The sequence below is a fragment of the Heptranchias perlo genome, unplaced genomic scaffold (genome assembly GCF_035084215.1).
Source record: "Heptranchias perlo isolate sHepPer1 unplaced genomic scaffold, sHepPer1.hap1 HAP1_SCAFFOLD_49, whole genome shotgun sequence".
NCBI classification, from domain to species: Eukaryota; Metazoa; Chordata; class Chondrichthyes; order Hexanchiformes; family Hexanchidae; genus Heptranchias; species Heptranchias perlo.
The window spans coordinates 1192771-1219668 of NW_027139505.1; the positions used below are offsets into that span (position 1 = coordinate 1192771).

The following is a 26898-nucleotide window of genomic DNA, read 5'->3' on the forward strand; positions in this document are numbered from 1 at the left end:
CCCACGAGATTACGACTGAGAAGTACAAAAGGGAACCATTTTATTTTATTACTTCTGCAGTTTGAAACCCTAATATTGAAAGACAGCAATACTTATTAAACAACGTAATGCTACAAAAAGGGAGACAGCTTCCCCTGGGAATCATGCGTGGTGGGACATGGTTTACAACATAGGTCAGCACCCATGGGCTAAAATAATAGCAATGCATTTTGTCATAGCCCAAATAATTGTCCTCATAGTTATAATTGGTACAATGTGTTGGCTCAAACGATTATTTAAGAGACTTTTAGAGAAAACCCTGAACTTGGAATTGTCTGCTTCGATTAAAGAATATGGTGCCAGGAACTGTTTCCTTGGGCATTAACTTACATTTAGATGAGGTGTTTTCAACTTATAAACTATAGAATCCATTCACGTTTCGGTTGGGCATCTTAATGCAGCAGCTTCACACGCTTGCAAACATAAGATAGCTCTGGATTGTAATATAGCAGCCAAGAATCACAAAATAGCCAAGTTAAAACCACCCAGGCTAAACAATGCAATGTTGAACGATGCTTGCAAATGTAAAGCTTGATCATCTCTGTTAAGTAGTCAAGTAATCTGAGCAACATACTTGATAAGCATGGCACGGAAGGGAGGGAAAGAGAGAGTTAGCCATTTATATTGCTGTACTCTGATCAAGGCCACGTGGATGTGTCGGGGTGATGTTACCCAGAACAATATCTCGGCCTGTGGATTCACCCAGGATTAAATAATTGTGCTGTCAGTGTTCAAATATGGAAACCTGGAGGAGAAAGACACGGATCTATGGGAAGACGTCGTTACTGTGCATCGAGATTAGTCTATGTTGACTGTCATTGCAAACTCGGTCCTGATTCCAGTGAACATTGATAACGCTACGGAAATTCAGTTGGAGATCGGTTTAAGGGAGAAAACCGAGAAGGCCGTTCTACAGTTTGGACATCCGATTCCACCACGGTCACTCTTAAACCTATACCTGTAATGCTTTGTGTAATATCCTTAATGTATGAGAAGCTACTTGAAAATTGTGCCACCGAGACGTGAGCTATGGTTATGGTGGACAGGCGAGCCTAAGAATAACAACCCTTAGGCTTTCGGATAAAGATTCTTAAAATCATCAACAAAACTGTGTCTGCGAAAATGCCAACCTTCAGCTAAAGATTGTTTATGTGACTCCATGCCTCCATTATTATGAAATGTTTATAGTGTGACATGGCATGAGAAACCTTTGGTTGCTGTTTTTGTATTGTTGTGGAATGTGTCGGATTCAACAGATTGATTGATATGCCTGCATAAAAAGGGAGGAAGTGGGGCGTGGCTGAAGGTCCTGTACGAACGAATGGGTAGTTGTAACACATCCATCTATCTATCTATCTATATATATAGAGAGAGAGAGAGCGAGAGAGAGAGAGACTTAAAGGGTAATAATTTGAATTTTCTCGGAGCCACTGAACAGCTCGATATCGCAGGGTCATTCATGTCTGATCAAACAAAATCCTTGTTCTTTCTCGAGGTTGAATTGCCACATCAAAACTTTACTATATTGTGTTGTTTAACGTCTTACCTGGTATGTTATAATTGCAACACTGCAGCTTTAACATATTTATTGCTTATCTTGTATTGGAACTCGTATTAAAGTCTTTAGCCTTTGAACAAAATATTTGCCATCCTTTTTGATTGGAGACCGAACCATAAAAAGAACTTACCAGAACAAATACAGTGTGTTGCCTCTGCTGAATCTCTGATCAGCAAAGACTGTTCTTGCTTGTTCTGTGTCTGTGCAGTAAACTTGTTCTCGGCTAAACCTCTCTGACTGAAATGCTTTTTAATTTAGACCATTCTTCTTACAGAGACTTATTTAACAGGCAAAAGCTAAAAGTTAATATTGATAATTAATTGTTTCTGTTCACATTTACGTCTTTCATGTGCTCAGGACATCCCAAAGTGGTTTACAGCCGATGATTTCCATTCAAACATATATACTGTTGTTTTGCACGCAAACACCGCAGTTAATTTGTGCAAACAAAATCCCGCAAACTGCAATTAGCTAATCCAGTGAATCTGTGTTGGTGATTTTAGTTGAGCCATAAATGCTGGCCAGGAGAATTGGGAGAATTCCCCGCTATTCTAATTGTACCATTGCATCTTTAATACCCACCTCAACAAACAGATAGATCCTCTTTTATTCATTTTGTTTGCCTCTGGCTAACAAAATAAATTAAGAATAGCATTAGATCCAAACAGGTGTCATATAAAGTTACCAGGAAAAGTAGTAAGCCTGAGGCTTGGGAGCAGTTTAGAATTCACCAAAAAAGGACCCTCCGTGTGAGTGTCCGCAGTAACTTTCATCTTCTCCATCTTTCTCACAGCAAACGTAGTTAAAATTGTGATTCTCTCCCGAGGAAATTGTGGCCTTTCCAAATGTGTCTCCGTCTACATGGTGGCGATGGCAACAGCAGATCTACTGGTGATGACCTTTGACGTTATAGTTTACCGGATGTTCAATTATCGCTTTCCGTATTCATTCATGTCCTACATTGCCGTTTGTAAGTTCATTTCTTACATTAATTTTGCCACCCTGGATATGTCCGTGTGGTTCACAGTCTCGTTCTCATTTGCCCGATTTGTCGCGATCTGCTTTCAAGGGTTTAAAGCGAAGTACTGCACCAAGAGAACGGCTACCGTGGTTATAGTAGCGGCCTCAGTCCTGGATGATTTGAAGGGCGTTCCCATGTTGTTTTCATTTGAACCTGAACGAATAATTAACAATGTGCAGTGGTGTTGCCGGCGAAAGGTGGACGAGTTTACATTACCCTCATGGGCCGCATAAAACTGGTTTCAGGCTCTGTCAATCCCATTGCTCCCCATTAGTTTCATAGTATTGTTTAACTCATTGACCGTGAGACGAATTTTAATGACCAATAGAGCCCGCATGGGACTCCGGGTTCACAGCAGTAAGAATCAGAGTGATCCAGAGATGGAGAACCGAAGGAAATCCATCATTTTACTCTTCACTATATCGGGCAGTTTTATACTCTTGTGGCTGACAGCTATCGTGAGTTTTGCAACCACACGGCTGTCAAACACCGTTGATTACAAAGGTGATTACTCAAACCCTGGATATATCGCGACTGAAAGCGGATATCTGCTCATGTATTTGAGTTCCTGAACAAATACGTGTATTTATGCAGCGACCAAGAGGAAATTCAGAGAAGAACTGAAAGCTCTACTGAAAACTCTCTGGTCACTGATTCTCAAATTGGTTAAAACATGAGAAAAAAATAATCAAACCAAAGATACTTCTCATGTCTAAAGCGGAATTTCAAATCATTGTCTATAATCGGAAAAATGGGAGATGTCGTGCAATGTTACGAAATAAAATAAAATAATGTAAAATAAAACCTGATGAAGGTAACTACAGTTCTACTATCGGGTTCCCCAGGGCAACAGCAGTATCAGCAGGGATCCGGTAGCGGAATTAGAGGAGGTTCCTAAAAGTTCATTAAAAATTAGCTGCCAGAGTGAAGTAATGCTCATTCTCATCTTCTGTCTGTTGCCACGATCGAGTAACTTCCATATCGAAGCACACGAGAACAAAGATCCACTCTTGCAATTTAGTGTGAAAGGGGAACATTCGTGTCAAGTAGGTTCTCATCCAAGACGAGAGATGAAAGCAGGAGGCAAGAGAGTCGGTTTATTGCCTTGAAGTGGGGACACCCACTGTGAGAACATTAAGATGGAATGAGAGCTGCGAACAGACTCGTTGATGTGGAAAGGGCGTCAGAGTTAACGAAGAATCTTCAGAGCTGCTGAGTTCCCAATGAGAGACGGCTGACCAGTTACACCAGAGTATGAGCTGGGCGATAAGGTGTTAGAATAGGGAGAACAGTATCAGGCTGTAGGAAGGGAAAGATCTGATTTGACACTTCCTGTGAATCAAGGATTGTGGGAACTGGAAGGCATCGAGCTGTTGAGAAATGCTGACAGTCACATACTCGTGAGGGCTGTGGTCATAGAATCATTGAATCTTACAGCACAGAAGAAGTCCATTCGGCCCCATTTGCCTGTGCCGGCTTTTTGAAAGTGCTATCTAAATTAGTGCCACAACCCAGCTTCTTCCCCATAACCCTGCAAATTAGTCAATTTCAAGTTCATGCAAGTTGCCTTTTGAAAGTTCCTACGCAACCTGCTTCCACCACCCTTTCAGGTAGTGAATTCCAGATATTAACAACCCTCAGTGTGAAAAAAAATGTCTCCTCATTTCCGCTTTAGGTCTGTTGCCAATTATTTTAAATCAATGACCTTTGGTTACCGAAACATATGCAAGAGGAAACGATTTCTCCCTATTGGATAGATCAAACCCCCTCATTATTTTGAATACCTCAATTCGGTCTCCCCTTAAACATCTCTGTTCAAAGAAGAACAATCCCAGCTTCTCCAATCTATCCACATAACTGAAGTCCCACATTCCTGGCATCATTCTGGTAAAACTCCTCTGTACCCTCTCCAAGGTTTATCCCACCATTAACGTTAGGCTGATTGCCCTGTAGTTATCAGATTGATCACTCTCTCCTTTTTTGAAAAGGGTTTAACATTTGCAATCCTCCAGTCTTCTGGCAACACTCCCATATCCAAGGAGCTGTGAATGTGAAGAGAATGTATTTCCATACACCAGCAAATCACGGTCGATATGTCGTTATGGGTGCATAGGCCGGATAGCTCCATTGGACAGCAGAAGCCTTTTACGTCGAGGGTCCAGCGTTCAAGTCCCTGTTCTGCCGTTGCATTTCTCAATTGCAATCGCATACAATTTATATTTAAATCATCGACATCAAGCGCCAGTCAAAGTCTGCAGCCAAAAAAAAATGTCACTGAGTTGCATTATTATTCACTGCACAACAGCTGACCAGCGGAGTCAGAAAGAGGGGAACTGAACGTCATTCACTCAAAAATAACGTGTTTACCAGTTTAGAAGTTCTGGAAAATCTTTGCCCATGTCCGCTTCCCTCCCCTATTCTTTCATCTTTCATTCTCTGCATTTCTCATTGTATCTGTGATTATTGATTATTTCTCATGGAGATTAAAACGGAGCATTTTAACATTGGCCCTATGGAAATAAGCCTTTGAATAGAAAAGGCAGATCATGAACCGAGTGAACAGGGGTGGGCCTTTCATCCCCTAGAGCCTATTCTACCGTTCAATTAGATCGTGGCTGATCCGTACCTCAACTTCATTCACCCGCCTTTGCTCCATGCCCCTTACCCAACAAAAATCGATCGATCTAGGTCCTGAAATTTGAATTGACCCACTGCCTATTAGTGTAAAAGGGTTATTGATTTCAACCACTCGTTGTGAGAAAAGGTACTTCCTGATTTCGCTCATAAATGCCCTTTATCGTAGTGGGCATATTGAGGAGAAGGGTTCAGATTGGGGAGAAGAGATCAGATTGGTGGAAGGGTTGACCTTGAGCAGAAGTTGTCAGGTTGCATAGAATGGGTCATGATTGAGGCAAAGGGACTAGATTGCGGCGAAGGATTCAGATTGAGGAGAGGGGGTCAGATTTAGGATAAACATAGAGATCGAGGGGAAAAGGACAGATTTGGGAGAGGGGCAGATTGAGGAGAAGGGCTCATTTTAGGGAGAAGGGGTCAGATTGTGTAGAAGGGTTCAGTTTGAGGAGAAGGGGTCAGATGGGGAGAAGATACAATTTGAGAAGAGAATGTAAAATTTGATAGCGGGAAAGACTGAGGAGAGGGGGTGAAAGTGGGGAGAAGTGGTCAGATTGAAGACAAGATGGCAGTTTATGAAACGATCAGCTTGAGGAGCAGTGGACAAATTGAGAAGGAGTCAGATTGAGGGAAAGGGCGAAATTGAGGAGAAGGGTAAGACTGAGGAGAAGGGAAAGATTGAGAAGGGGTAAGATTGAGGATATGGTTCAGTTTGGGATGAAGGGTCCAGTTGAGTTTGGAAGACACTCAGAGAGGTAGATGGTGTTTGGAGTGCGGTACGTTTGAGATGGAATGGCCTGAGAAGAGGTGTTGCATCTGAAGCAATTTTGTGACGTAATGTTTGTTGACAAGGCGGCTGTGAACGTGGTGAAGTGGGTGTAATACCCTTTAACAGCCAGTTAGGGTCGCGTTGTCGTTAGTGCTCCAACGCTCGAATCGTTCAATCCATAAACCATCAGGCTTTTCATGTGAGGCTGTCGGGTTGAAGTCCATGTTCGGGTGTTGCTTTTATGAATTGCAATCACACTCAATATACACCTTAAAGCACTGCCAATAAGCGCCAGTCAGTTTAAGTCTGCCGCCCAAAAATATAAATGTCATTCACCCGCTTTTACTCCATATCCCTTACCGAACAAAAATCGATCGATCTCAGTCCTGACATTTCAATTGACCCACAGCCTATTAGGGAAGAGAGTTACAGATTTCCACTAACTTTCCTCTGAAAAAAAGTGCTTTCTGATTTATCTGAATGGTCAAACTGAGGAGAATGCTTCCGATTGACGATGTTGTGTCAGATTGAGGTGAAGGGTTCAGGTTGAGGAGAAGGTTTGTGCTCAGGTCCGATTGATGTGCAGCCTCGCCAGTTTGTCTCATAAGCCGTTCAGCCCGCCAAACCTGCCATCCCCAGCCCGAAGTGGCAAACCTCCATCAGCAACAATAACGGAAGTGTCGAGCGACCTGATCTGCGTCGAGGAGGGGTCCGGTATTACTACTGGTTTGGGAGTTCAGAATGGAGCTGGACACTGATGCAAACCAGTTAAGGCTCCCATTAGGGATCGTTTCTGGCGTCTCTGCGTGAAAGCACTATCCGAGAGATATTGTGGGTAAATTTAACGTTCTGTCGGGATGTATCAAAGCCGATGGTGAATTTGCTGCCGATTATGCACCCAGCACGAATTTGCTTTCCAATGGAGTCAATTTGGGTGGAAGGGGTCAGATTGGGGAGAAGGGGTCAGATTGAGAAGAGGTCCGATTGAGGAGAAGGAGTCAGGTTGGGGAGATGATGTCAGATTGGGGAGTAGGGTCAGATTGAGATAGGGGTCAGATTGAAGATAAGTGGTCAGATTGAGGAGAAGGGGCGGATTGAGGAAAAGAGGTAAGATTGAGGAGATGGGCTCAGTCTTGCAGCATAGTTCAGATTGAAGAGAAGTGCTCAGTTTGAGGAGAAAGTGCAGATAGAGGAGATGTTGTCCGTTTGGGGAGAAGGGTTCTGATTGTGGAGAACGGGTCTGATTGAGGGAATGGAGTCAGATTAGGAAGAAGGGGGTTATATTGAAGAGAAGGAGTCAGATTGAGGAGTTGAGTGAGAATGAGGAGAAGATGTCAGCTGAGGTTGGAACAGACTCGGGGCAGGTTGATGCCTGTTGGAGTGCAGTGTGTTTGAGAGGAAATGGGCTGAGAAAAGGTGTTCAGCTGAAGCAATTTTATGGCGAGAGGTGTGGTCACAGGTCGGCTTTGAGAATGAAGTGAGGGAAATGTAATTCGCTACCACAACCAGAAAGGGTCGCTGTGTCGTCAAAGACAACGTTTTTACGAGTTTAAAAATGCAGGAAAAAAATTTCCCCCGTCGACTGAGTTATCCGAGCTGGACACATAAATCGACCTGGAACATAAAAGTCTCAGCAATCCTGAATGGCTGTGGCAGGCAATTACATTCCCATCAATAGACATTTACACACGCCGTGTGAACACAGGTCTCTTCCAACATAAATCTGACCCGTTCTCCTCAATCTGACCATTTCTCCCCAATCTGGTCATCCATGAAGATCCAGAGAGTGGTGTTCTGTGGTCCCACACTACAAGAAAGACAGCCAGGCAATGGAAAAATATTGAGAAACAGTGGGGGCGGAGCAAAGGTTTTTGAGAGTATCCATTGGCACAACTGTGTCAGCCAATGTGTGGCACTGTGTCAGGCAATGAGTTTGAAACGGGGCTGGACGTAAGTCAAAACGCATACCAAACTGTCTATTTTGCAATAAACAATATCTACTCAATGAGAAAAAGAGTCAGTTAAACAACGCACTACAACAAACAGTCTACAGAGTCTATTTAGCAAGAGTCTCAACGAACGACAACAAACAGAAATCATGAACGAAATTATCGCAACTTCTCCCAATAAAAGCAGGGTAATTTCTCCAGCATAATACGGTGAGTTCAGGATATTTACAAAATACAAATTGATATTTTTTCCAGTAAAATGCAGTGAGTAGAGGATGGTAACATAATAAAAATTGTTTATTTCTCCAGCAAAATGCAATGAGCAGAAGATAGTTACATGAAACAAATTGGTTATATCTGCAGTAAAATACAGTGAGTGGGGGATAGTTACATAATAAAAATTGGTTGTTTCACCAGCAAAATGCAATGAGTGGGCGAGAGTTACGGAATACAAATTGATTATTTATCCAGTAAAATGCAATGAGTGGAATTAGTTACATAATGCAAATGGATTATTTCTCCAGTAAAATGCAGGAAGTGGGTGATAGTTACATAATACCAATTGGTTATTTCTCCAGTAAAATGCAGGAAGTGGGTGATAGTTACATAATACAAATTGGTTGTATCTCCAGTAAAAATCAATGAATGGGGGAAAGTAACATTATTAAACTTGATTATTTCTCCTGTAAAATGCAGCACGTGGGGGACAGTTGCATAATACAGATTGATTATTTCTCCAGTAAAGTGGAGTGAGTGGAGGATAGTTACATCATACAAATTGATTATTTCTCCAGCAAAATGGAGTGAGTGGAGGATAGTTACATTATACAAATTAATTATTTCTCCAGCAAAATGGAGTGAGTGGAGGATAGTTACATAATACAAATTAATTATTTCTCCACTAAAATGCAGTCAGTGGAGGATGGTTTCATAATACAAATTGATTGTTTCTCCAGTAAAATGCAATGAGTGCAGGATAGTTACACAATACAAATTGATTATATTGCCAGTAATATACAGTGAGTGGGGGATAGTTACATAATACAAATTGATTATTTCTCCAGTAAAATGCAGTGAGTGGTGGATAGTTACTCAATACAAATTGATTATTTCTCCAGAAAAAGGCAGAGAGGAGGATATTTATATTGTACCAATTGATTATTAATGCAGTAAAATGCATGAATTGGGGCCTGGCGACATAATACAAATTGATTCTTTCTCCAGTAAAATGCAGTGAGTGGAGGATCGTTGCACAATACAAACTGACGATGTCTCCTGTAAAATGTAGTGAGTGGGGGATACTTACGTAATATAATTGATTATTTCTCCACTAAAATACTGTGATGGGGGATAGTTACAGAATGAAAATTGATTACTTCACCAGCAAAATGCAGTGAATGGTGGATAGTTACATAATACAAATTGATTGTTTCTCCAGTAAAATGCAGTGAGTCGGCAACAGTTACATAATAAAATTGATGATTTCGCCAGCAAATTGCAATGAGTAGGAGATAATTCCATGGTACAAATTGATTATTCTCCACTAAATTGCAGTGAGTGGAGGATAGTTACATAAAATAAATTGATTATTTCTCCAGCAAAATGCAGTGAGTGGGGGATAGTTACAAAATACAAATGAATTATTTCTCCTGTAAAATGTAGTGAGCGTGCGAGAGTTACATAATAAAAACCGACGATTTCCCTGTAAAATGTAGTGAATGCCGGATAGTTACGTAAGTCAAATTGATTATTTCACCAGCAAAATGCAGGGAGTGGGGGACAGTTACATAATACAAATTGATTATTTCTCCCTTAAAATATGGTGAGTGGCGGAAAGTTACGTTCTAAAAAAATGGTTATTTCTCCTGTAATATGCAGGAAGTGGGGAATAGTTACTTAATACCAATTGACTATTTCTCCAGGAAAATGCAGTGAGTGGGGGATAGGTCCAATTGCTTATATCTCTGGTCACCATTGACCAGAAACTTCACTGGACCTGCCATATAAATGCTGTGGCTACGAGAGCATGTCAGAGGCTGGGTATTCTGCGGCGAGTGACTCACCTCCTGACTCCCCAAAGCCTGTCCACCATCTACAAGGCACAAGTCAGGAGTGTGATGGAGTACTGTCCACTGGCCTGGATGAGTGCAGCTCCAACAACACTCAAGAAGCTCCACACCATCCAAGATAAAGCAGCCTGCTTCTTTGGCACCCCATCCACGACCCAAAACATTCACTCCCTTCACCACCGGCGCACAGTGGCTCCAGTGTGTACCATCCACAGGATGCACTGCAGCAACTCGCCAAGGCTTCATCGACAGCACCTCCCAAACCCGCGACCTCTACCACCTAAAAGGACAAGAGCAGCATGCACATGGGAACAACACCACCTGCACGTTCTCCTCCAAGTCACGCACCATCCTGACTTGGAAATATATCGCCGTTCCTTCATCGTCGCTGGGTCAAAATCCTTGAACTCCCTTCTTAACAGCGCAGTGAGAGAACCGTCACTGCACGGACTGCTGATTTTCAAGAAGGCGGCTCACCACCACCTTCTCAAGGGAAATTAGGGATGGGCAATACATGCGGCCTCGCAAGCGAAGCCGACGTCCCATGAACGAATAAAAACAAATGCAGTGAGTGGGGGATAGTTACATAATACAAAGCGCCTTAAAGGTCTAGAGAAAGGTGGAGAGGGGGTGAGGTTTTGGAATGAAATTTCAGAACTTTATGCCTCGGCAGTTGAAGGCACGGACGCCCGTCGTGGAGTGATTGAACTCAGGAATGGGCAAAAGGCCTGAATTGGAGGAGCGCTGAGATCAGAGGGTTGTAGGGCTGGAGGAGGTTACAAAGATTGGGAGGGGCGATGCCAGCTAGGGATTTGAAAAGAAGGATGAGAATTTTGAAATCGAGACATTGCCGGACCGCGATTCAATACAGATTAGTGAGCACAGGGGTGATGGGTGATTGGAACTTGTTGCGACTTACGATATTGGGCAGCAGAGTTTAGGATTTGCTCAAGTTCATGGATATTGCAAGGTGGGAGGCCGGCTTTCACATTTCGCTGCCTAAATTTTCATCTGCCATGTGTCTGCCCATTTTTCCAGTCTGTCAGTGTCCTCCTGAAGTCGACTACCATGCTCCTCACAAATGTCGCCAGAACTTTCAATCCAAGTATTGCACCGAAAGATTTAACTGCCAGGCTGCAAAACAACTCCCATTACCAAGGCGATGGCACAAGGCGCTGTATATATCTCGAGTCAATCCAGACCTATTCTGACGTAATTCCAGTCATGTACAAATACTTCAATTTTATCGTTACCAGAGTGAATCTATAGAAGAGTGAAGAATCAGTCTCTTTGGCAGTAATCCTGATATTTGTTCAAAAATGAAATGGGATGAAGTCGAACGAAAGTTCTCTTTCGAACATGATATTTCAAATTTTCTCATTTTCGAACTTTCACTGGGATATTTCCAGTTTATGATACAAAAGAATCGTTATTTAAAAATAAACACACCCAAAATCGTTCCTTGTTTTGGTAGTATCCGTTCGATTGTAGATTTTGGGGGAGCGGCAGTCAAAGTAGATCTGCAAAGCTTGGAACGACAGGTGAGCAAGACGGTGCATAATAGGATACAGGCATCAGTCTTTCCGATGAGCTGAAGTGCACAGAGTGTGCAGGATGGGAGGTCGGCCATGTGAGCGTAAAAATAATCTAGTCTAGAGGTGCAAAAGTTCAGGGAACAGTCCATAGTAGACAAGAACGGAGGCGAATGATGTTACTGGATAACGAGTAGGCGGTCTTCAAGATGGACAGTATATGGGGTGGGAAGGTCACCTCGTGGGGAAAAGGTACATTGCGTTAAAAACAGTCTAGTTCAGCCTGATATGGTGGCATAGAGAGGGTTAAATCAGTGGCAAGTGAATGGAGTTTAGTGACGGGGGGCTGAAGGCGATTACAATTGTCTTCCTTACGTTTACCTGGAGGAACTTGCGCTCTTCAAGACTTGATATGTAACAAGCAGCCTGACAACAAAGAGGTCTGGGGTGGGGGGTGATGGGGACCTGGGTTCGAGAGAGGTGGTGAATAGATAGAGCAGGTCGTCGGGGCCGGGGGATGTGGGTTCGAGAGAGTTGGTGAAGGGATAGAGCAGTTGGTGGGAGGAGCGGACTTGGGTTTGAGAGAGGTGATGAAGAGAGAGAGCAGGTAGGGGGGGAGGTGGACGTGAATTTAAGAGAGGTGGAGAAGAGAGAGAGCAGGTGGTGGGGGAGGCGGGGGACGTGGATTTGAGAGAGATGGTGAAGAGATAGAGCAGGTAGTGGGGGGAGGGGACGTGGGTTTGAGTGAGGTGGTGAAGAGATATAGCAGGTGGTGGGTGGCGGGGGACGTGGGTTTGAGTGAGGTGGTGAAGAGATAGCGCAGTTGGTGGGGGAGGGGACGTAGGTTTGAGAGCGGTGGTGACGAGATAGAGAAGGTGGTGGGGGAGGTGACGTGGGTTTGTGAGAGATGGTGAAGTGTTAGAGCAGGTGCTGGGGGGAGGGGACGTGGGTGCGAGAGAGTTGGTGTAGAGATTGAGCAGGTGGTGGGGGAGGGGACGTGGGTTTGAGAGCGGAGGTGAAGAGAGAGCAGCTGGTGGGGGAGGGGACGTGGATTTGAGAGAGGTGGTGAAGGGATAGAGCAGGTGGTTGGTGGAGGGTACGTGGGTGTGAGAGAGGTGCTGATGGGATAGAGCAGGTGGTGGGGGAGGGGACGTGGGTTTGAGAGAGGTGGTGAAGAGTTAGAGCAGGTGGTGGTGGAGGGGACGTGGGTTTGAGAGAGGTGGTGAAGAGATAGAGCAGGTGGCGGTGGAGGGGACGTGGGTTTGAGAGAGGTGGTGAAGAGTTAGAGCAGGTGGTGGGGGAGGGGACGTGGGTTTGAGAGAGGTGGTGAAGAGTTAGAGCAGGTGGTGGTGGAGGGGACGTGGGTTTGAGAGAGGTGGTGAAGAGATAGAGCAGGTGGCGGTGGAGGGGACGTGGGTTTGAGAGAGGTGGTGAAGATATAGAGCAGGTGGTGGAGGAGGCGGGGGACGTGGGTTTGAGTGAGGTGGTGAAGAGATAGAGCAGGTGGTGGGGAGAGGGGACATGGGTTTGAGAGAGGTGGTGAAGAGATAGAGCAGGTGGTGGGTGGAGGGGACGTGGGTGTGAGAGAGGTGCTGATGGGATAGAGCAGGTGGTGGGGGAGGGGATGTGGGTTTGCGTGAGGTGGTGAAGAGATAGAGCAGGTGGTGGGGGAGGGGACGTGGGTTTGAGTGAGGTGGCGAAGTTTTAGAGCAGGTGGTGGGGGAGGGGACGTGGGTCTGAGTGAGGTGGTGAAGAGATAGACAAGGAGGTGGGGGAGGGGGACGTGGGTTTGAGTGAGGTGGCGAAGTGATAGAGGAGGTGGTGGGGGAGGGGACGAGGGTCTGAGTGAGGTGGTGAAGAGATGGAGCAGGTGGTGGGGGAGGGGACGTGGGTTTGAGTGAGGTGGTGAAGAGATGGAGCAGGTGGTGGGGGAGGGGACGTGGGTTTGAGTGAGGAGGTGAAGAGATAGAGCAGGTGGTGGGGGTGGGGATGTGGGTTTGAGTGAGGTGGTGAAGAGATAGAGCACGTGTTCGGGGAGGGGACGTGTGTCTGAGAGAGGTGGTGAAGAGATAGAGGAGGTGGTGGGGGAGGGGACGTGGGTTTGAGTGAGGTGGTGAAGAGATAGAGGAGGTGGTGGGGGAGGGGACGTGGGTCTGAGTGAGGTGGTGAAGAGATAGAGCAGGTGGTGGGGGAGTGGACGTGGGTTTGAGTGAGGTGGTGAAGACATAGAGCAGGAGGTGGGGGAGGGGACGTGGGTCTGAGTGAGGTGGTGAAGAGATAGAGCAGGTGGTGGTTGGAGGGGACGTGGGTCTGAGAGAGGTGGTGAAGAGATAGAGTGGGTGGTCTGGGAGGGGACGTGGGGCTGAGTGAGGTGGTGAAGAGATAGAGGAGGTGGTGGGGGAGGGGACGTGGGTCTGAGTGAGGTGGTGAAGAGATAGATGGGGTGGTCGGGGAGGGGACGTGGGTCTGAGTGAGGTGGTGAAGAGATAGAGGGGGTGGTAGGGGAGGGGACGTGGGTCTGAGTGAGGTGGTGAAGAAATAGAGGAGGTGGTGGGGGAGGGGACGTGGGTTTGAGTGAGGTGGTGATGAGATAGAGCAGGTGGTGGGGGGAGGGGACGTGGGTCTGAGTGAGGTGGTGAAGAGATAGAGCAGGTGGTGGGGGGAGGTGACGTGGGTCTGAGTGAGGTGGTGAAGAGACGGAGCAGGTGGTGGGGGGAGGCGACGTGGGTCTGAGTGAGGTGGTGAAGAGATAGAGCAGGTGGTGGGGGGAGGGGACGTGGGTCTGAGTGAGGTGGTGAAGAGATGGAGCAGGTGGTGGGGGAGGGGACGTGGGTCTGAGTGAGGTGGTGAAGAGATAGAGCAGGTGGTGGGGGGAGGGGACGTGGGTCTGAGTGAGGTGGTGAAGAGATAGTGCAGGTGGTGGGAGGGGACGTGGGTCTGAGAGAGGTGGTGAAGAGATGGAGCACGGTGTTATTAGAGTAAATGTGGAAGGTAACCCTATGTGATTGGATGATACCACCTTGTTGAAGCGTGTAAATTTGTAAGGGACAAGTTGAGATCGCCGAGGGAGTCCAGAGATAAAGAAGTGCAGTCATTGCAAATGATGGTCAGGCTATGTAAGGGTAGAATCAAGCAAGGGAATTTCCACCGAACTGAGGAGCGGTGTTGCAAGAATGTGCTGTGCTCGACCATGCCTAAGGTCGCAATGAACTTAAGGAGGATGAGGAGCGAGAGTGCCTTATGATCATAGTAACTGAGGGTATGGAACTGGAGAGAGTCAGTGTTTGATGAGGTGGAACCGTTTGATGAGGAGCGAAAGTGCATTATGGTCACAGTAACTGAGGGGATGGAACGGGAGAGAGTCAGTGTTTGATGAGAGGAAACCGTTTACCAAGATAATGATGTTGGAGTACGAGTCATCATCAACAGGTTTAGTGTGGCGCCTCCATTAGTAATGTTAAAGCGGGGTCAACATCATTAATGTTAGAGTAGAATCACCACCTGTATAGTTAGAACAGGATCACCACCAGAAATGTAAAGAGTAGGGATGGACCAGTAATGTTGGAGAATACTCACTACAATTAATGTTAGAGTGCGGCCACCCCATATAATGTTCGAGTAAGTTTATGGTCAGTGATATTACAGTCGTGCCAACAGCAGTAATGATAGAGTAGTGACACCACCAGTCATATTGCAGCAGAGTCAATACCTGACTGGTAGCAGTAAGTATGATTTTGTATTGAGTGCTTGAAACGTTGTTAACATGTCACTGAACTAGAAATATTCAGCAGCAAGAACCTAACTCAATGTTCATGAGAGGTGTTTACTTCAGGGATCCTGGATCACGCCCAAGCGAATTACATCTGAGATTACTTTCTGTTCATTAATTTTAATGCATGGAGTTTCGTGGACTCGGGTGCATTATTTCCCAATTGGCGATCCTGAGTGCACTGAAGCGGAAAATCTGACCTTCTTTGTTAATTGACTGTAACTAATGCTATTATTTTGTTACTTGGTTTTCTCACTGGGGCACTGATTGTATATAAAAGGAGAGCATTTACAGATCTCAGATGCACTCCAGTTGGAACCAGAAAGTGTAGTCAGAATTGACCAGCTCTTCTGAAAATGGTACAACCAATAATTCTACAACTAAAGGATATTTACTACCCTGTTCTCGCAATCTTTGGTGTTCCCGGTAAGTCAGTCTTTCTGGTTACTTAATAGTTGTGGAATATCTCCCCATGTTGGTGCTTGTTAGAAAATGCATCAGCTAATGATAATATCTTATTGAAGAGTTGTTCATTCTGTGAAATAACTTTATTATTACCAGCCGTAATCCTACCGATTTGCATCGTTAGCCAGTCGCTCTTCTGGTGAGAAAATCGTGAGCACTGGGCTTTCAACATTCTATGCCTATACAGTGGGACAAATTCTCACAGCCCCGAACCCTGCAGTACGCAGCTCATTAAAGATAGTGGGGTAGAGTTACTTCTTGTTTCCATTAGTTTTGCGTGCAGATTCCAGTGTAATTGGCGTAACCTGCGCAAAAGATCGAGGAATTTTAAACATAAGTGAGTGATGGCCAAAACCACTTGCATTTATATTTTCCAAGATCTTTTCCTGTGGTTTGAGATTTAATTCACCCGTATCAGGCCCCTACCACAAAACTGGCCATGCGGCCAGATCGAAATTGTGAGATTCCTCGGATTGCTCTGTTTGGGGAATGGTCACCAAACTGCAATTATTTTCTTAGGCGCACAGGCACCAGTAGACACTTTAAAAAAAATGTAAATCAAAAATATGTATTTTACGAAGAAACTGACTAGTGTACAGCAATGAAACCAGTAAATGTTCAGTGCAATATTTTAAAGTCCTTTTTAATGATTTTAAATCAGGCTCAGGAATGGAGACTGGTATAAAAAATGATTATATTTGGTGATAAAGCCATTTTCAGCTGCATCAATATAACTGCACGAGGTTGCCTCTCTTAAAAACAATAAGGAATAATTCTTAATGGAAAAAAGAAACGATTATGTTTCATTACGCTGTCCAATTACGCTGTTTAGTGGAACATTTTACGTTTGTCGTTATTCAAATGAATTTTATTGGTAACTTGAACTGGAACATAATCAGCGCAATTTCGGGCTCATTTTGGGCACAATTTCCCGCTTGCTTGGGATCCAACAGGTGCCGCTGTCCTACCGTGCAGCGCCCTCTGGAGGATAATGGAGTATATTACCCTTGTAACTGCCAGGGCTTCACGCACCGCCGAGGCAGATTGTCAGAGGCAAATTGAGCCCGGTGTAATGTTCCACCCAAGCGTTCCTGGAAGCCCAAAGACCAAGAATTAGCCAAATATACTTTTAGATTTATTGTGTCTCCATTGCCTGGTGTAGTGAGGAGAACGGGAGAACTTCTCCCGAATCCTAAGAGGAGAGTGAGATCTCAGAAAGTGAACAGGCTTTGATGTAAATTCGAAATAATTATTGGAAGTTCATGGATCCAAACTGAAATTGCAGCGGAGAAAAAAAAATCAATTTCGGCCCTTTCCACTAAGCGGTAGATGTTCCTCTTTATTGCTTGGACATTAAGCAGCATAGAGGGGTGGACATTCATCATGGCCTAAATTGGGCGCAGAGAGGAAAATCGGACATGAAGGGTTGCAGGCCAGTTGCAACACCTGTCCAGGTGGGTTCTGTTACCCGTGCGATTGTCCCCCCAATGAAACTAAAAGAAACAAACATAATGAAACTTATGTAAAAGTTTGACCCGTTTTTTCCACTGGGCCGCAGTTGGACGTTGTTAGTTAATTCCTCCCATTATTGTCGCAACTATGGGTTGTTAATCCTTCAACAATATCTTAGCTTGATTCTAGCCTGAGTGATTATAAAATAACACATTTTATAGATTGAATTAGAACAGAGTTGCATTGCAGCTTTCTTCAACATTACATCCAACAGTATTATAGCTGCACTACGACAGTCTACAGATTATATTAAATAACAAGCAATCACACAAACTGATCTGTCCGAGAATCCAGGGTCATCAGACTTTTCCTTCGTCGACTGCCTGTAGCATTGGAGTTCCAACCGTCCCCTCTTGAGAAATCTATCTTTTGTTGGGAAGCATGTCCCATTTAATACTATTCGGCTGCGTTGTTCTGCACGTATGCACCTCTGTCCTTATCTCCTGTTTATCAATCATCCCGTTGTGCTGACTCTCAGAAACCAGCGAGGATTGTTTATAATGTGTGCTGCATAAATAGTTTGTTCCACGTCAACCTTGAACATGACTCCTGTGATGTTTATTGTTTACATAGCCTTTCACTGTTATCAGGTCTTCTTGTGTGATTTATTTTGCAACCACATGTCTTGTTTTAAAGTAATCCAACTTCTGGCGTTATCGCATCTAGAACCGTGGTATCCCTTGACGTTTGAATGTTTACTTCTGAAGATTCAGGAAAGATTTTTTTCTTTTACAAACTTTCTTTGTTTGCACACACAGAGGCATGACATCCCCCGTCACCTTCTGTTGACACCCGCTCTCTTATTAAAATGCTTCCGAGCTTTATGCGAACGATGCGAGATGGGATACTGACAATGCTTGTTTCAAACCATATTCTTAAAGACCTTTTCAAAGGACAACTTAGAAAATTGGCAGGTGGAATAGTCGTGAGCAACTTTCTAGTTTCAGTTTTCAACGACAGATCGCAATATGTAATTTCGATATGAGAGAGAATTACTTTGTTGCGTTTCAAGATTTAATGGATTATAGAACAATCCAAGCTTTCCCTTTATCTGCATATTCATTCATAACTGCACGGTTCTTGCGAAGTACTTTGGCTTGGCACGGTACTTGCCGCTAACATTTAATAGTGGTCACAATCCGGTGTCAGAACTGAATCCAACACAGATAGAAAGGGGAGTGAGATTCTCTTGAGCAGGAGGTTTCATTTTATTTCGAATCCATTCAGACTTTGAACACGATTCAAATCCCAATTTTTTCATGTTCAGAAACCGTCCCTGCTTGCAAGGACCCTAAGTTTCAGGAGATATCATTCCTTTGCATTTAAGCGTTAAATGTTTGGCAAAATAGAAAAGTCCTGGAGGAGAAGCAGAGAAGGTAAGCTCCTGACCGACTTTCTGCCTATTTAAGTTAATATCGCCGATATGGAGCCAGCAGTGTTAACTGAGCGGGTCCCTTCCCGCCTGATCATCCGAGAGAGACGACCCATTCCATGGTTTATGGAGCCAATATTACTGGTATGTGTCCCTCCCCGCCAGATCGTCATACAGTCCACCCATTCCATGTTTTAAGGGTGATGTGGAGATGCCGGTGATGAACTGGGGTGGACAAATGTAAGGAATCTTACAACACCAGGTAATAGTCCAACAATTTTATTTTAAAATCACAAGCTTTCGGAGATTATTCACCTGACGAAGGGGATAATCTCCGAAAGCTTGTGATATTAAAATAAAATTGTTGGACTATAACCTGGTGTTGTAAGATTCCTTACATATGTTTTAATGGGACAGCAGTGTGACTGGTGTGGGCAATTCAAGTGAGAAGCTCACACACAAAGTCCACCCATTCCATGGTTTATTGAGCCAGTGTTATTGTGTGGGCCCCTCCACGCCTGAACTTAACACAGGGGAGTCCACCTACTTCATGGTTTATGGAGGTTAACTGAAAAAGAAAATGAGAGGGGCAAAGAGGGTTTATGAGAATCGACTAGCGGCTAACATCAAAGGGAACACAAAATCTTCACTAAAGAAGAGGATGCTGTCAATGTCACAGTAAAGGAGGAGGTAGAAGAGAAATTCAATAGGATAATCATAGATTGAGAGTAGGTATTAAAATGTTGGCAGCCCTCAAAGTAGAAAAGTCACTCGGTCGGGCTGGGATGCATCCTCGTTTGCTGAGGGAAGTAAGGGTGGAAATTGCAGAGGCTCAGGCCACAATGTTCCAATCCTCTTTAGATATGAGAGTGGTGCCAGAGGACTGGAGGATTGCAAATGTTACACCCTTGTTCAAAAAATGGGAGATGAATAATCCCAGCAATTACAGGCCAGCCAGCCTAACGTCGCTGGTGTGGACACTTTTAGAGAGAATAAGCCGGGACAAAGTTAAATGGAACTTAGTAAACATATGGGTCAATAAAATAGAGCCAGCAAGGATTTGTTAAAGGCAAATCATGTTTGACTCACATGTTTGAGTTCTTCGATGAAGTAACGGAGAAGGTTTATGAATGTAGTGCGGACGATGTTGTGATATGGACTTTCAAAAGACGTTTGATAAAGTACCAAATAATAGAATTGTTAGCAAAATTGAAACCCATGGGGTGAAAGGGACAGTTGCTGCGAAATTCCCTGCAGTTCAGATGAATGAGAGATGATCTGATTGAAATGTATTACATTTTTACAGGGCTCGACAGGGTCGAAGCTGATAGTTTGCTTCCCCTGGCGGGAGAGACGAGAACTAGGGGTCTTAGTATCAGGACCAGGGGTCGACCAGTTATCACAGCACCATTTGATCATAGAATCGTTAAAAGTAGAAAAACCCCATTTGGCCCATCGAGCCCATGCCGGATCTTGGTACGAGCATTCCAGATAGTCCCATTCCCACGGTCTTTGCGATGAGACCTTCAATTTTTTTCCTTTCATGTAATTAACCAATTCCTTTTTGAAAGCCACGATTGAATCTGCTTCCACAGCCATTTCTGACAGTGCATTACAGATCATAACTACGCACTGCCTAAAAAAAGTTTTTCCTCATATCGTCTTTGATTCTTTTGCCAATCACCTTAATACTGTGCACTCTATTTCTCGACCCTTTCGACAATGTGAACAGTTTGCCTTTATTTACTTTATCTGAACGTTTCATGATTTTGAACACTTCCAGCAAATCTCCTCCCAACTTTCTGTACTCTAAGGAAAACAACTCAAGCTTCTCCTGTCTATCTGCACAACTGAAGTCCCTCATCGCTGGAACCATTCTAGTAAACATTTTCTGCATCCTCTCGAAGGTCTTCACATCGTATAATGCGGTGCCCAAAATTGGAGCCCATACTCCAGTTGTGGCTGAACCAGTTTTGTTTTGTAGATGTTCAAAATAACTTCCTTGCTTTTGCACTCTATGCCTGTATTTATTACGCCCAGGATCCCGTATGCGTTTTTAAGCGCTTTCTCAAACTCTTCTGCCACCTTCAAAGATTTGTGCATATATGCCGACAGGTCTCTCTGTTCCTGCAACCCCTTTAGGTTTGTACCATTTAGTTTATATTGTCTCTGTAGGGCTGAGATGAGGAAAAACTTCTTCACTCAGAGAGTTGTAAATCCTTTGAATTCTCTCGTCCAGACGGCTGTTGATGCTCAGTCGGTGAGTATAATTAAACCTGAATTCGATAGTTTTTTTCACCAAGCCAATCAAGGGATATGGGGATATGGTGGGAAAGTGGAATTCAGATCGAAGATATATTGAATGGTGGTGCAGTTTCGAGTGGCTGTGTGGCCCACTTCTGCTCTTATGTTCTTATGTAAAAATGAGCGTTTGCAATATAAAGTAAATTGGACAATTTAAAAAGAGATGCAACACCAGAGACCTGGGGGTGTAGATACGCAAGCCTTTGAAGTTGGATGGACAAGTTGAGAAGGCTGTTAAAACGGCATACGGGTTCCTCGGTTTTAAAAATAGAGGCAAGGAGAAAAGCAAGGAAGTCGTCCTGAACAGTTATCGAAGACTGGTTAGACCCCAGCTATAATGCTGTTTCCAATTCTGGACACCAAACTTTAGAAAGGATATCAAGGCCTCATATAGGTTGTAGAGGAGATTTACGAGAATGGTACAGCAACAACTTGCATTTCTATAGCGCCTTAAACCTACAAACACGTACCATGTTGCTTCACAAGAGCGTTATCGAACAAAATTTTACACAGAGCCATATGAGGAGAAATTAGGATAGCTGACCAAAAGCTTGGACAAAGAGGTAGGTTATGAGAGGCGTCTTAATGGAGGAGAGTGAGGTTGAGAGGCGGAGTGGTTCAAGGGTGGAATTGCAGAGCTGAGGACATAGGCAGCTGAAGGCACAGCCACCAATGCTGGAGCGATTAAAACCGGGGATACGCACGAGGCCAAAATTTGAGGAGCCCAGAGATCTGAGAGGATTGTAGGGTTGGACGAGTTCACAGAGATAAGGAGGAGTGAGGCCACAAATGGATTTGAAAACAAGGATGAGATTTTTAAGATCGAGGCGTTGCCGGACCGGGAGCCAATGTAGTTCAGCGAGCACAGGGGGCTGATGGGTGAATGGTACTTGGTGCGAGTTAGGATAAGGACAGCAGTGTTTTGGTTTAACTCAAGCTTATGGTGAGTGGAAGATGGGAGGCCGACGTGGAGAGCATTGAAATAGTGAAGTCTACGTTTAACAAATGAATGGATGAGGTTTTCAGCAGCAGATGTGCTGAGGTAATGGTGGAGGCGTACGATGTTGCGGACATGGAAGTAGGCGGTCTTTAGATTGGATGATAGACTTCAGTTACGCGGTTGCCCCGAGCTCCCGTCCCCTCCGAAAACTCCCAGCGGGACAGAGAATTTTACATTTTCCCTGTTGAATGCTTTCTTTCTTTTTAAAAGTTCTTATCAACATTACTGATCAAAGCAGCCCGTGTACATCAACGTAAGTATCATCACAGCTCAACATGGAAAACATGTTGTGAAATGAACCTGTGAGTATCCCCGTGTAATTCCACTTGTCAATCTTTCAGTGAAATGTACCTTTGAGTGTCCCCGTGTAATTCCTCTTCTCCCTCTTTCAGTGAAATGTACCTGTGAGTATCCCCGTGTAATTCCTCTTCTCCCTCTTTCAGTGAAATGTACCTGTGCGTGTCCCCGTGTAATTCCTCTTCTCCCTCTTTCAGTGAAATTTACCTGTGAGTATCCCCGTGTAATTCCTCTTCTCCCTCTTTCAGTGAAATGTACCTGTGAGTGTCCCCGTGTAATTCCTCTTATCTCTCTTTCAGTGAAATGTACCTGTGAGTATCCCCGTGTAATTCCTCTTCTCTCTCTTTCAGGGAAATGTACCAATGAGTGTCCCCGTGTAATTCCTCTCCTCTCTCTTTCAGTGAAACGTACCGGTGATTGTCCCCGTGTAATTCCTCTTCTCTCTCTTTCAAAGAAATGTACCTGTGAGTGTCCCCGTGTAATTCCTCTCCTCTCCCTTTCAGTGAAATGTACCTTTGGGTGTCCCCGTGTAATTCCTCTTCTCCCTCTTTCAAAGAAATGTACCTGTGAGTGTCCCCGTGTAATTCCTCTCCTATCTCTTTCAGTGAAATGTACCTGTGGGTGTCCCCGTGTAATTCATCTTCTCCCTCTTTCAGTGAAATGTACCTGTGAGTGTCCCCGTATAATTCCTCTTCTCCCTCTTTCTGGGAAATATACCTGTGAGTGTCCCCGTGTAATTCCTCTTCTCTCTCTTTCAGTGACATGTACCTGTGATTGAACCCGTGTAATTCCTCTCCTCCCCTAAGGTCTTCACATCGTATAATGCGGTGCCCAGAATTGGAGAACATACTCCAGTTGTGGCTGAACCAGTTTTGTTTTGTAGATGTTCAAAATAACTTCCTTCCTTTTGCACTCTATGCCTGTATTTATAACGCCCAGAATCCCGTATGCATTATTAAGCGCTTTCTCAAACTCTTCTGCCACCTTCAAAGATTTGTGCACAAATGCCACCAGGTCTCTCTGTTCCTGCAACCTCTTTCGGTTTGTACCATTTAGTTTATATTGTCTCTGGAGGGCTGAGATGAGGAAAAACGTCTTCACTCAGAGAGTTGTAAATCCTTTGAATTCTCTCCTCCAGAGGGCTTATGATGCTCAGTCGGGAAGTATATTTAAACCTGAATTCGATAGCTTTTTATCACCAAGGCAATCAAGGGATATGAGGATATGGTGGGAAAGTGGAATTCAGATTGACGATCAGCCATGCTCTTTTTGAATGGTGGTGCAGGCTCGAGTGGCTGTGTGGCCCACTCCTGCTCTTATGTTCTTATGTAAAAATGAGCGAAGGCAATATAAAGTAAATTGTACAATTTTTCAAGAGATGCAACACCAGAGACCTGGGGGTGTACATACGCAAGCCTTTGAAGTTGGATGGACAGGTTGAGAAGGCTGTTCAAAAGGCATACGTGTTACTCGGTTTTACAAATAGAGGCAAGGTGAAAAGGAAGGAAGTCGTGCTGAACAGTGAGAAAAGACAAGTTAGGGCCCAGCTAGACTGCTGTGTCCAATTCTGGACACCAAACTTTAGAAAGGATGTCAAGGCCTCAGAGAGGTTGTAGAGGAGATTTACAGGAACGGAACAGCAACAACGTGCATTTACATAGCGCCTTTAACGTCCAAACACTTACCAAGGTGCTTCACAAGAGCGTTATCGAAAGAAATTTGACAGAGCCATACAAGGAGAAATTAGGATAGCTGAGCAAAAGCTTGGACAACGAGGTAGGTTATGAGAGGCGTCTTAATGGAGGAGAGTGAGGTTGAGAGGTGGAGTGGTTTATGGATGGAATTGCAGAGCTTCGGACATAGGCAGCTGAAGGCACAGCCACCAATGGTGGAGCGATTTAAAACGGGGATGCGCACGAGGTCAGAATTGGAGGAGCAGCAGATGAGCTGAGGTAGGGATGGAGGCGGACGATGTTGCGGACATGGAAGTAGGTGGTCTTTCGATAGGATAATAGACATCAGTTCCGTGGTTGCCCCGAACTCCCGTCCCCTCCGAAAACTCCCAGCGGGACAGAGAAATTTACATTTTCCCTGTTGAATGCTTTCTTTCTTCTTAAACGTTCTTTTCAACACTCACTGATCAAAGCATCCCGTGTACATCAACGTAAGTAACATCACAGCTCAACATGGAAAACATGCTGTGAAATGTACCTGTGAGTGTTCCCGTGTAATTCCTCTTCTCCCTCTTTCAGTGAAATGTACCCTTGAGTGCCCCCGTGTAATTCCTTTTCTCCCTCTTTCAGTGAAATGTACCTGTGAGTGTCCCCGTGTAATTCATATTCTCTCTCTTTCAGTGAAATGTACCTGTGAGTGTCCCCGTGTAATTCCTCTTCTCCCTCTTTCAAATAAATGTACCTGTGAGTGTCCCCGTGTAATTCCTCTTCTCTCTCTTTCTTTCAGCAAACTTAGTGTCCATTGTGATTCTTTCCCGAGGAAATTGCAGCCTCTCCAAATGTATCTCTGTCTACATGGTGTCCATGGCAACAGCAGATCTACTGGTCATCATCTTCAATGTGATAGTGTCTCACATTCTCAATTATCAATTTCCAAATTCATTCCTGTCCTTCACTTCCGTTTGTAAGTTCACTCAATACATGAATTCTGCTACCCTGGAAACATCGGTCTGGTTCACAGTCTTGTTTACATTTGACCGATTTGTAGTGATCTGCTGGGAGAGGCTCAAAACAAAATATTGCACCAAGAGAACTGCGAGCGCGGTGATAATAACCGTCTCTGTCCTGATCTGTTTGAAGAATATTCCCATTTCGTTTTCATATGAACCTGAACGAATAATTAACAATGAGCTGTGGGGTTGTCTGATGACTGTGGACTTTCTTACATTACCCGCGTGGGCCGTATACAATTTGATCCGCAGTATCACAGTCCCATGGCTTCCCTTCATGTTAATGGCACTACTTAATTCTTTGACAGTCAGACGTATTTTATTGGCCAGTAGAGCCCGCAGGGCGATCCGGGGTAAGGACAGTGAGAATCAGGCTGATTCAGAGATGGAGAACCGAAGAAAATCCATCATTTTACTCTTCACTATATCGGGCAGTTTTATACTCTTGTGGACCACAGCTGCTGTGACTTTTTTAACTACCAGGGTGATAACCACCGTTTATTATCATGGCGACTACACCAGCCCTGCATATATCGCCACTGAAACTGGACTAATGCTCATGTATTTGAGTTCCTGTACAAACACCTGTATTTATGCAGCTACCCAGAGGAAATTCAGAGAAGAGCTGAAGATTATGGTGAACTATCCATGGACACTAATTCTGAGATCATTTAAACAATGAAAAGGCATTAAATCAAACGAAAGCTTCCTTTTATAATCTGAGCTCAATTTCAGCCCCTCTTGCAGCTGAGAGGGGACATTTTTCTCGATATAACAAAATGGGATTGCTCTTGTGAAAGCGAACAGATATCAGGAAACACTTCTTCTGCTTTGTAGTGGTCATTTGATGTCTGCTTTTCCCCGCTTTTTATTTCTCGCTTCTTTCCTTGAGTGAATTTAACCTGTTCCTGGTAAATCAGCACCTTTCGAGGTGAAGAGTGAAAGCGGATAGTCATGATTGAGCTTCAGCAATGGAGTAGAACATGTGGGCGTCATCGTTAACTGCCTGACACCGCAGGTACTGGGATAAGACGCGTCAGTTTAAGACATAAATAAAACTTCTATTCGAAACAATCAGGAGTCTTTCAACCGTGGTTATTTGTAATTCTTCTGCAATTTCGGTGTGAGTGTTGCAGGCGCTTCTTTACCCATAGACATCGACCCCCATTGTCTCCTGGTCCAATCGAACGGGGCTCTTGTCTCCTCATGTTTCTTCGAATTTCATCGAGTTATATCGAGTCCCCAGCACTGAAACAGGCCATTCGGCCCAACTTGTCAATGTCGGCGTTTATGTCCCACACGAGCCTCGTCCCTCCCTAATTGATCTAACCCTATCAGCATGCTTCTTGTGGTAGCGCGTTCCACATTCTCAGCACTCTTTTGCTAAGGAAGCATCCCCTGAATTCCCTATTGGGTTTATTAGTGACTATTTTATATATATGACTAGATTTCGACTCCCCACAAGTGGAAACATTTTCTCTACGTTTACCCTTTCAAACCTTTCATTATCTTAAAGACCTCTATCAGGTCGTTCCCCATCCTTGTCTTTACTCGAGAAAAGAGCCTCAACCCGTTCAGCCTTTCCTGATAAGGACATCCTCCCAGATCTCGTCTCATCCTTTTGAATCTTTTCTGCATCTTCTAAATGCCTCTGCATACATTGTTTTGATAATATGGAGACCAGAAAAGTGCAAAATGCTTCAAGTGCGGTCCAACAAAGATTCTGTACAAGTTTAGTATAACTTCTCTGCTTTTCAATTCTAACCCTCCAGGATTGATCCCCAGTACTCGGTTTGGCCTTCTTCATGGCCTTATTAACCTGTTTCGCTATTTTACTGATTCATTTGTCTGACAGTTCCATCCCTTTGCTTCTCTAACCAATTCAGACCCTTATTATCCAAGCAGAATGTGCCTTCTTTATTCTTCCT

The 26898-nt window shown here is 44.3% G+C and overlaps 1 protein-coding gene across 1 annotated transcript in view; it reads left to right on the forward strand.

Moving 5' to 3' along the window:
• LOC137313871 (probable G-protein coupled receptor 139) overlaps positions 1–25652 on the forward strand; it is a 28271-nt gene extending 2619 nt beyond the window's left edge. The window contains exons 2-3 of the mRNA XM_067979609.1: positions 2391–2567; positions 24748–25652. Of these exons, the coding sequence (XP_067835710.1) occupies positions 2391–2567; positions 24748–25652 (1082 nt within the window). The remainder of the gene's footprint in view (positions 1–2390; positions 2568–24747) is intronic.
• Positions 25653–26898: the final 1246 nt, after the last annotated feature.